Consider the following 11490-nt stretch of genomic DNA (forward strand, 5'->3'; position numbering starts at 1 on the left):
TACCGAAACAAGAAGAACAAGAACACAAAATATAGGCTGCAAGCAAGGGCCAAAACCTCTCCAAATTCTTCAACTGCCGAATTCCAAGACCTTAATACTGACTTTAGAACCCTCCAATACCAAAGACCAACCTCTCCAGATGATGTGCTAACCCAGATCCTGTCAGACCCAGTCGAATCTCTTCCAATAGAACTTCTTCGACCTTCAGCTGCAGAAATTTTGGGTTCCATTGCAGATCTGAAATTTCGGCCGCCCCAACAATTTTTGCTGCCACACGTGTGAGCTTCGATTTGTCTTCTGAGCCCTCCTTTGACCTTCGCTTGACTTTCCCTCACTTCAGGAGCATGAGGATTACCCTTGGTGACCTTCGCTTGACCTACTTGTCTCCTTTTCTCCAAGATCGAACTTGAAGATAGAAACCCTAGGTCTTGTTGCAGAAACCCTAGTTCTCCTTAGCATGTGTGAGAGAAAATAGCCCAAACAAAAGATCCTCTTCGTCCTCTTCTTTCTTCACCGCCTTCTCGTTCCTCTTCCTTCGCTAGAATGAGGGGTGAGTGAATGTGCTTCAAGTAGAATGAGTCCTCTCTATTTATAGGCTTCTTCAAGGGTGGACGCGGCTCTTCCTTTAGGCCGACTTGCCAGCTGCCAGGCCAACTTGGTCTTGGAGGGTATCTTGTCACTTTTTAAGACAAAAATAATTTTCTTTACAAGTTACAATGTGCCCGATGGGGTCTTCAACTTATGACAATGACTCTTTTGACTTCTTGACCTAGGACAAACCCTAAAAGCACTCAATGGGTGCTTGACCTATAAAATAAAAGACCTTGAGATGAAACCATGCTCCAAAGTAATAATAATAATTTTCCTTTCATTTTATAATTTACAAGACTAAAAAATACATTTCATACTTATGAAGACCAAACCTAGTTACACATTTTTCAACAGGGGAAACACACCCCAGATGTCCCCCTGTCCCAGGTGCGTGGGGTGCGTGCACTCGACCCTAGGGGACACGTCCCTGTGGAACACTGCTAATATCTATAGTTTCTTACATGAATTGAACCTTTAATAGGATGCTCTAGATATTGTGCTAGTATGTTCTCTATTGCATTCTGAATCTTGGTGAATGGTGAGATATGAAAGGAAGATGGTTAATACCATGGTGTGGTCAAAGGTGAGGGATACGCTGTTTCATAGTATGATTACATGAGAGTTGGAAGTCTAATGAAGGCAAATATAAAATTGAAGTAGTAAACCCCATTAAGTGGTATTTAAGGAGGAAAATGCTGGCATTTGTATAGTATTTAAGATGTATACTCGAAATTTTTTCCTGTTTGTGAATTTTTTTTGTACTTACCTATTCACATTCAAATTAGTTTATTTATGTACTAAGTATTGTCAATATTAGTATACATTTTGTAATGGCTTTCACATATAACTGGCTTCTGTTAGACTTCCTTAAAACCCAACAACTGATTTGCAATTTACTAAGTGTAAAACCAGAAACACAAACAACTGTTGCACTGAAAACTTAAATCGCAAATACACTAAGTTTTCTAACCTAGCATACACAACAGAAAATAAATAATAAATATGAAGAAAAACACATTTAGAAAAGCATGCAACGTTCTGTGTGTTTTATTATCTTCAACAAAAGGGTTTTCTTCAGGAAATTACAGCAAGGGAGAACTTCCCTTTCACCACAGGAAAACAATTGATCAACCTCCAAGATAGCTTGATCTTGCTTCTGCGCACTTGATCCGCTAAAAGATCACGCAAATCTGCCTATCTGCGCACACGTGCAAGATCAAATCTCTCCTCGTGCACATGTGCGAACTGAAGACTGCACAAATGCTATATGAGTTGAGGCAATTCAATGCTCACTCGATCTCCTCCTGGATGCTAAACCACTGCGATTTGTTGAACCCTATTCTTTTCCTCTTGCTCGTTTGAAACACTGCTTGTGCTCAACTTAGTCCACTTATTCACTCTATCTCCTTTTATAATTTCGACCTCAACCCTAACATCTCTCTCAACGACTGAGATTAAATTGTGATGAAGGGCTAAGATTAAATCATAAGTTAACTTAGGAATTTTTAATTTTTCTTAAATCTAACTTTAGGAAATAGTTAAATAAATTAATATTCTGTTAAAGTGGCTGTCTTGTGGGTCCCTCTGCTAGCCTTAGCACCTAGGCAAGTAAAACCCTTACATTTCTACACTAATCAACACTCCCTCTTAGAAAGGAAGGTGTTTTGCACTACACCCAACTTCTCTTTGAGGTAAACAAATTTGGTCCTTGGCAAAGCCTTGGTTAGAATGTCTACTGTATGCTTCTTTGTTGGTATGTAATGGAGTGTAACTCTACCTTTCTGAACAATATCCCTATTGTGATGGTAATGTATGGCGATGTGCTTTGAACGATCATGAAACATTGGATTCTTAGAGAGCTTGATGCAACTGTGATTGTCATAGTGGATCATAGTTGGATCCAACTCTATCCCAAAAAAGCCTACGAGAAGCTTCCTCAACCAAATAGCTTCGCACCATGATATACTGGCAACCATGTACCCGGGTTCGACTGAGCTCAATGCAACTGATCTTTGCTTCTGGCTGAACCAAGAAACAACTATTGATCCAAGACTAAATGTGCATCTCGATGTGCTCTTCTTGTCTGTCGAGCTCCTTGCCCAATCTGCATCTCATCAACCTGTCTATACCACATTCCAAACTCTATTGTTCCTCCAAGATATCTCAATACATGCTTGGCAACAACCCAATGCGCTTTGGTAGGCTTGGCCATAAACTGGATCAAAGAGTTAATTGCAAAACATATGTCTGGCCGCATGTTTACCAAATACATCAACGACCCAATCAATTGTCGATAAAGTGGGGGATTCACTTGCACCGATATGGATGTATCCATCATCCTCCAGTTTGTGACTAAAGGCTGTCATGGGCTTGCGACCCTACATGTGAAACATCCTTAGAATCTTTAGGGCGTACTTGCCCTACCCCAAGAAGATATCTCCATCACCTTGTCAAACCTCTAGCCCAAGGAAATAGTGCGTTAACCCCATATACTTCATCTCAAACTCGCATGCAAGATCTCTCTTGCACTCTTGGATGAGCTTAACTATGCCCATCAAAATCAGATTGTCTACATATAACACCAGAATAAGCGGCTCACCTCCAACGACAATGTAATAGAGGTTGAGGTCTGCTCCACTCTTGGTGAAGCCCAATCCTTGCATACCATGCCCTTGGAGCCTGTTTGAACCCATGCCAGGCTCTCTTGAGTCTGAAAATGTGAGGATCCTTGCTACATGTCTCAAATCCCTCTGATTGCTCAATATAAATCTCTTGTCAATTCGCACTGCTCAAAACAAATCGCACTGCCCAGAACCCCACCGGCCAAATCGATTTGCTAAACCTGCTCCATCTGAATCACAGCACCTGCTCTCAAAGATAAAAACTGTTTGGCCTTCAGTCGAAGGCTAAGCTCTTACATCATGTTAGATTTCCTTAAAAGCCAACAACTGATTCACAATTTACAAAGTGTAAAACCAAAAATACAAACAACTGCTACACTGGAAACTTAAATTGCAAATATACTGAGTTTTCTAACCTAGCACAAACATCGGAAAATAAATAATAAATCTGAAGACAAACACATTCAACAAATAGAACACAAAATATACCTAGTAAACCCCAACTTCGGGGAAAACCTGCAACTTCGTGTGTCTTTTATTATTTTAAGGGTTTTAACTTTTCTTCAGAAAATTATAGCAAGGGAGAACTTCCCTTTCGCCATAGGAAAAGTCTGATCAACCTCCAAGATAACTCGATCTTGCTTTTGCGCACTTGATCTGCTAAAAGACCATGCAGCCCTGCCTATCTGCCGAAATGTACAAGCGCAGATCTCTCCTCCTTGCGCACACATGCAAATTGGAGACTGCACAAATGCTGTCTGAGCTGAGGCGATTTGTCCCTCACTCGATTTCTTCCTCCTGGATGCTGAACCACTGCGATCTACTGAACCCTTGTCTTTTCCTCGTGTTGATCTGACACATTGCTTGTGCTCAACTTACTTGCCACTTTCTGTATCTCCTCTGATAAGTTCGATCTCAACCCTAACATCTCTTTCAATGGTTAAGATTAAATCATGACGGAGGGCTAAGATTAAATCATAAGTTAGGAATTTTTAATTTTTCCTAAGTCCAAATACATCAATTATCCAATTAATTGTCGATAAAGTGAGGGATTCACTTGCACCAATTTGGATGTATCCACCCTCAAGTTTGTGACTAAAGGCATTGTCATGGGCCTGCGATCCTACATGTGAAACATCCTTCGAATCTTTAGGATGTACTTTCCCTACCCCAAGAAGATATCTCCATCACCCTGTCAAACGTCTAGCCCAAGGAAAAGTGCATTAACCCCATATACTTCATCTCAAACTCGCCTGCAAGATTTCTCTTGCACTCTTGGATGAGCTTAACTACGCCCATCAAAATCAGATTGTCCACATATAACACCAGAATAAGCGGCTCACCTCCAACAACAATGTAGTAGAGGTTGAGGTCTGCTCCACTCTTGGTGAAGCCCAATCCTTGCATACCATGCCCTTGGAGCTGTTTGAACCATAGTTTTAAAAACCGTTTTGAAAAACCGGTAACCGGTCAAACCGGCCGTTAGCTAGCTGGCGGTCGGAACCGGCCTAAAAACCCGGTTTAACCCATCACTTGCCCGATTTTTTGACCTAACCGGTAAAAACTGGCCGGTTTAGGACAAAACCGGCCGGTTTTGGCCTAAACCGGCCAGTTTTAGGCACAACTTGTGACCTGTGATCAGAGTCGGTACTACATTCAGTGTGCTCATGCCCATGATGAAAATTTACAAATATGGTAGATAAATACACAGATATGTGGCACCAACAAATACCCAAGTTCTACAAAACAAGTGACAGGATGAGAAATGTGGATATAGTAAACTATAGCACTTATCTAAACATAGACCAACTGGAGTGAAAGAGACCTAATCTTTAGGCTCTGATGCCAAAATAGGTATAAGCTAAAGGTGGGAGCAAGATGGGAAGCAAAAGCACTTCAATTTTATTAACTTGGAGAACATAGCTTATCCATTAAAAGTGAAGCGAGGGTCCTTAGATAGAAAAGGAACCCTATCATAAATTTGACACCTTATGTAACTCCCCAACATACCAATTTAATATATAAATAGGAGTCATGCATACAGCTGGAGAATCTAAATGATAAACACTATACTAGATGACAAATTGTACTAGAAGTTACAATGTCACAACAAGACAAAGTCACAAAGAAATATTATAACATTACAAAATGTGATGAGCACAAGTGAGTCATGACAGGATTGTATGGCTTGACTCATGACAGTGACTTCACAAACAGTGCAACAGTGATGACTGCAGCATGACAGAGAGGTATGGCTATGATCTATGGACAGTGGAAAGTGGCAATGACACAGTAATCCTCTTGATGGCAGTAACCTGGTATTACGAGTAAGCAAGTGACAGCAGTGTTAGTGGACAGTTGGATCAGTGGGAGCAGTGAACAGTTGCATAGAGGGAGCAGGAAGTGCAAAAGGAAGATGCAGTGAGAATAGCAGTAGGCAGCAGTCATAGAGCAGCAATGAATGTGTGAATTGATTGATTGTAAAGGAAACTGAAGACCCCTGCAGACTTAGTCTGCATATCTTTAGACTTGGGGAGTCTTGTACTACCTTCCAGGTTTACCTGCTAAATGTTGGATGTACATCATACATAACTGAGCTTATTGTTGAGCAAATTCTTGTGTACTCTCCTTGATGTCATTGGTGGCATTGATACTGAGGTTGCAGATCAGGCTGAGGCATCCTCAGACTCTGAAACAGATGATGTCTATGTAGCTCCTGATGATGATCCTGTGTCTAGTAGTGGTGATGGACTTGATGATTGATCATGTGTACACTGTAGACTTGTAGTAGGCCAATGGCCTCATAGCTTGCAGCATTGTTTTTGGACTTTATAGGCCATTTAGAGCCTCATTTCTTATGTATTTTGCTATTTTGTCGATGATATGTATTGCACTCGGTGCCATTTTGATATAATCACCTTTGCATGGTATATAAATGAGCAAACTTTGCATATTTTGTCTCTATTGGCTTGGAATCATGGTTTTACATCTTAAAAATAGTTTTGTTTCATTAAAAATTAATTATTTAATGTATTTTTTTAAAACCGGTTCGTTTAGACCAAACCAGTCCCGGTTAGACCGGTTCCGGTCGGTAAACCGGTTCATTAGGTGGACCGGTCCGGTCACCGGTTCCGGTTTTAAAAACACTGGTTTGAACCCATGCCAGGCTCTCTTGAGTCTGCAAATGTGAGTATCCTTGCTACATGTCTCAAATCCCGCTGATTGCTCAATATAAATCTCTTGTCAATTCGCACTGCTCAAAACAAATCACACTGCCTAGAACCCCATCGGCCAATTTGATTTGCTAAACCCGCTCCGCTACAATTTACAAAGTGTAAAACCAGAAATACAAACAACTGCTACACTGGAAACTTCAATTGCAAATGTACTGATTTTTCTAACCTAGCATAAACAACGGAAAATAAATAATAAATCTGAAGACAAACACATTCAACACATAGAACACAAGATATACCTAGTAAATCCCAACTTCGGGGGAAACCTGCAACTTGGTGTGTCTTTTATTATTTTAAGGGTTTTCTTCAGAAAATTACAGCAAGGGAGAACTTCCCTTTCACCACAGGAAAACAACTGATCAACCTCCAAGGTAACCGATCTTGCTTTTGCGCACTTGATCCGCTAAAAGACCATGCAGCCCTGCCTATCTGCAGAAATGTATGAGCGCAGATCTCTCCTCCTTGCGCACACATGCAAATTGGAGACTGCACAAATGCTGTCTGAGCTGAGGCGATTCGTCCCTCACTCGATCTCTTCCTCCTGGATGCTGAACCACTGTGATCTACTGAACCCTAGACTTTTCCTCTTGTTGATCTGACACATTGCTTGTGCCCAACTTACTTGCCACTTGCTGTATCTCCTCTGATAAGTTCGATCTCAACCCTAACATCTCTTACAACGGTTTAGATTAAATCCTGACAGAGTGCTAAGATTAAATCATAAGTTAGGAATTTTAAATAAAGTAATATTCTGCTAAAGTGGCTGTCTTGTGGGTCCCTTTGCTAGCCTTAGCACCTAGGCAAACAGAACCCTTACTTCTCTACTCCAATCAACAATGTTGGATATCTCAAATTTTTTATGATTACTGTTTGCTAATGCACACCATATCATGTATTTTATGACATATTATGTACTTAATATTTTGTTTAAATATTTATTTTGGAAAGCGAGGAAGGTTTGCTTTACTATCTGCCAAATAGTCATGTTTTCGAACTTCGTATAGTTGATTTTGTCATCAAGTGCTTTTGAGAGAGTGCAAACTATGGTAAAGCTCTTTATCTGAAGCTGTTTGATCTGCCCCTATTTGTGTTACAGATGGAAATTCGTTCTGATCTTGTCGATGCACATTTATATGCTTTCAGAAGGTACGTTCACTAATTTGTTCTCATATCTTCCTCTTCAAAATTTGATTTGAACCATCTTTCACAGAATACACCTTAAGGTCCATTTGTTTAAGCTATACAATTTTTGTAGTTTGAAGGTCTGATTTGTTGCTATTTTTGTTTTGGGATCTTCTATATTTTATGTATGTACAAGTCTTTATTTATATATCTGAGAGTTTGAATTTGGTAGAACTATATTGCAGGATGTTCTGGATCGAAGGCCTGAAATCCGCAGCATAAAGCATGACCTGGTGCCGTATCTTGTAAGATCACAGCTGGTAAGTGAGCTGAAGTTTGATGTCTGCTAAACCACTTTACATTCTTTTATAGTTATTTTCCATTTTTTCGTTTCAAGTGCTAGTTGTTGTTTGAAAGATCATGTTCTCTAACCTTTAATAGGCTATTTGTTTATAGAGATATGAACTTTCAACAAACAGTGAAGTACAAACAGAAGAAACTAGGAATGGAAGCCCTGCTCTGCAAAACAGCAATTCATGGCAGCAGCAAATTCCTGGTAGCCTGGTATATCCCCCACAAGACACCATGGATGTCAGTGGTCGGAGAGCTGATGGAAGTGTATTGAAATGCTGTGCTTATATTGCGAGCAAGAGTAAATATTGTGCAAGATTGAATTCTATTCAGGCTTTTGGCGACATAAACAGAGATGTAAGCTTTTGTTATCTCAACCATCATCAGTATTTTGTTTCAAATACGCCAATAGCTCATACAATCATGAAAATGATATATAGGTTAGAAATTAGACTGACCATTTTAAGATACCTTGATTACTTTTAAAACTACTCAATTCCTTGTTAGTGCAAAGATTCTATGTTGATATCTTGCATTGGAATGTTTAGTCATGCATGTATTACACGAATTTGTAAGGATCTGTTCAAGGAGAGATTGACAGGCTTTTAATTACCTTTTAGGTTGTGGGAGAGGCAACTCATCTTACAGGTTATGCTCTGTCTAGTCATAACAACATTGTCCATCCCTCAGCAGAATATGGTGCGAAAACTACGGTAAACTTTTACTTTGGATACTTTGCCTGACTATTGTTGCTATTCTTCATTCTGTTTGACTTTGGTTTATGTCTTACTGTGTGTATCTAAGCCATTGCATCTAATAGCTTAATCTCAAAGGAATATGCTCTTATAATTGTTTAGATTGGACCACACTGCATGCTTGGAGAAGGTTCACAATTGGGTGACAAATGTAGTGTCAAGCGATCTGTTGTTGGACGCCACTGCAGAATTGGTTCAAATGTAAAGGTATTATGAGCACTAAAATATCTTACAACACTAAATTTTTTATCAGGTGCTGGTCTCTTGTTTGTGACTCCGAATACTGTATTTCGATTTTCAATTGATTAAATAGTTTGTCCTTCTCTATGTAGATTGTTAATTCGGTTGTGTTGAATCACGTCACGATTGATGATGGATGCCTTATTCAAGGATCAATAATATGCAGTAATGTCCACCTTCAAGAACGAGCCACATTAAAGGATTGCCAGGTTGAGATTATATACTTATTTGACCTGGTCTACTAAAATATGTTATAGGTATAGAGATTGATTCTGAACCTGTTTTGGGCATTCCACAGGTGGGAGCAGGGTATGTGATTGCTTCTGGGACAGAGCATCGGACGGAGGCCTTGGCAAAAAAGGAGAAGGCATGATGCACTTGTGGTAGTTGACTGTCAACAGTTTTCCTGGATTTTGGAGCAACTTATGAAGCCTTTTGATTTTCCGCAGTTTTTAGTTCTAGGGGCCTTACAGTGGTCAGAGGGGCTATGATCTATTGGCTAGAACTCCATTTGTCTATTAATCATTTATTTTATATTAGAGGTATATAAAAGTCATAAATGGATAAGGTATTCTGGCGGGGTTGTTTGAAGAATTTTTTTTGCATCTGTCCTTTATATATAAATTTCAAGCTTTTATTCTTTGCAGTCTGGTTCCTGTTTGAATTTTTCAATCTTTTATATATGTGAGCTTATATATACATATATATTTCCATTGTGACATGCGTCCGAAGGTACTCGTTTTTATAGTAAGGTATTTTTAATCTTTTAAGAATCTCTTATTGAGTCAAGTCAAAACAAAAGAAATCATAAATTCATCAAAAATTCAAACTGATATATTGAGCATATCTAGCATGATATCATTCTTCTAGGTGCTTTTTGTCTTAATTTCTTTTCGTTATTTGTTTGGACACTTTGCTTGCAAAAAGTCCCTTCTATGTGAACAATTTAATAGAAGGGGAACTATTCAAGGTTGCAGACTATTATTCTGATACTAGTGTTACGAGTAATTATTCCTATTTTCCTGTTGCCCATGGTCCTTCGTGTCATGCCCTACTGTCTTTTAATTATGCACTAGTAATTATTCTTACTTTCTTGTTGCCCATGGTCCTTCGAGATATGCCCTACTGTCTTCTAATTATGTTTCTTGACCATTCTTTACAAAAGCAATGCTCTAGAAAGTCAAAAATCTTGTAAACTAGAAATTCAATTGTACAACCTTGAACTATGTTACGTTGTTTAGTTTACCATATATTTTGGGGTTTGCATTTGTTTTGGATATTGCCTATTTTATGACTAAATTCCTAGTTGATTTAGACTGTTTTTATTGTAATTTAGACATATGACTTGGTTATTTTCATTTCCCATGTGCAGAGTTCAGAGGGCTTTGTTACACTTCGTCTATTGTAACAAGACTTTTCAATAATGTTTATGAGAGAAATCTTGAGCTAAAAAATGGGTCTCAATACAAGAAAAGTGTTATCAACATTAATTTTAAAATAACTAATTTTATTCAAGATAATGATGTTAACCTTAAGAATAAATAGTTTTGAAAGGAAAGGAAAAACACATTTTTTAATCATTTATTGGATTTATCTGCTTGTAGGTTTACTCAAATTTCAAGTGTAACTAATTAGATGCAAAAATAAGTTTTTCATCCGAGAAGTACTTGTTGAAGAAAGTGTAACTAGGTTCGGTCTTCATAATGACACGATCTTTGTAAATGATGTAATGAATTATTATTGTAAGTCTTGCTTCATGGGTTTCATGAGCAAGAAGTGTAAATGAGGTCAAAGACTTCTTCTTGATGTCTTTAGGTTTCTATGTAATTGACAAAGAGTCATGTCATGTGTTGAATAGCTCTTTAAGAGCCTACGTATAATATATTCTAGCCTACAAGTTGTGCAGCAGCCCTCCAAAGACCAAGTGAAATCCTCCAAGAAGTATGCAAGTGAAAACAAGGAAGAATTCCTCATGTTGGCTCCAAATAAATGAATTAAATAAATACATGTTATGTTGGCTTGAAGCAATGTTCATGTCGGTTCATAAGGTAACGCCGACTCAATTATAGTGCACAAACCACTATAAATACCCACCAAGGGTCAGTGAAGAGAGGACATGGAACCTCACATTCTTTTGGGTGATGAAGGAGCATAGATCTGTATTATAGTGGGCTAGGGTATCTGCAAACAAGCAAGGAACTCACATTCTCCTCTCTGAAATTTCGGGTAAATATCGGGTGAAGGAGCCGCAGTCAAGGAAGATCAGAGCCTTGCTATTCTCTTTGAAATTTCGTATGAGTCTGGGCTACAAGTATACGCAGTCAAGGAGAGGCAGACCTCACGTATTCGCAAATAAGGAGATTTGTATTAGGGCTTGATTGCATCTTGGTTGGGCACTAGGTGCAGCCACAACCAGATCTCGGGTGCATTAACTACTTTGGATGAAGACGCAACATTAACTAAGGTCTGGACTAGGTCCCAATCTCGGCATACCTGTAGTTGCAGTCTAGATGGATCTCAGATCTCATACTTAGTAGATCTCGGATGGATGAAGGAGAAAGGACAACGGATAAG

General features: G+C 38.9%; 1 protein-coding gene across 1 annotated transcript; it reads left to right on the forward strand.

Moving 5' to 3' along the window:
• Window positions 1–7457: 7457 nt before the first annotated feature.
• On the forward strand, window positions 7458–9562 carry LOC149224396 (uncharacterized). The gene is made up of 7 exons (XM_089383553.1): window positions 7458–7594; window positions 7803–7890; window positions 8027–8278; window positions 8542–8634; window positions 8779–8883; window positions 9009–9125; window positions 9215–9562. Exons 1-7 carry the CDS (start codon window positions 7545–7547, stop codon window positions 9287–9289), a joined length of 780 nt encoding a protein of 259 aa, XP_089239679.1. The 5' UTR covers window positions 7458–7544; the 3' UTR covers window positions 9290–9562.
• Window positions 9563–11490: the final 1928 nt, after the last annotated feature.

This window comes from Pinus tabuliformis, chromosome Q, assembly GCF_031772625.1.
Source record: "Pinus tabuliformis cultivar Carrire ecotype Pingquan chromosome Q, CPIR1, whole genome shotgun sequence".
Lineage (NCBI taxonomy): Eukaryota > Viridiplantae > Streptophyta > Pinopsida > Pinales > Pinaceae > Pinus > Pinus tabuliformis.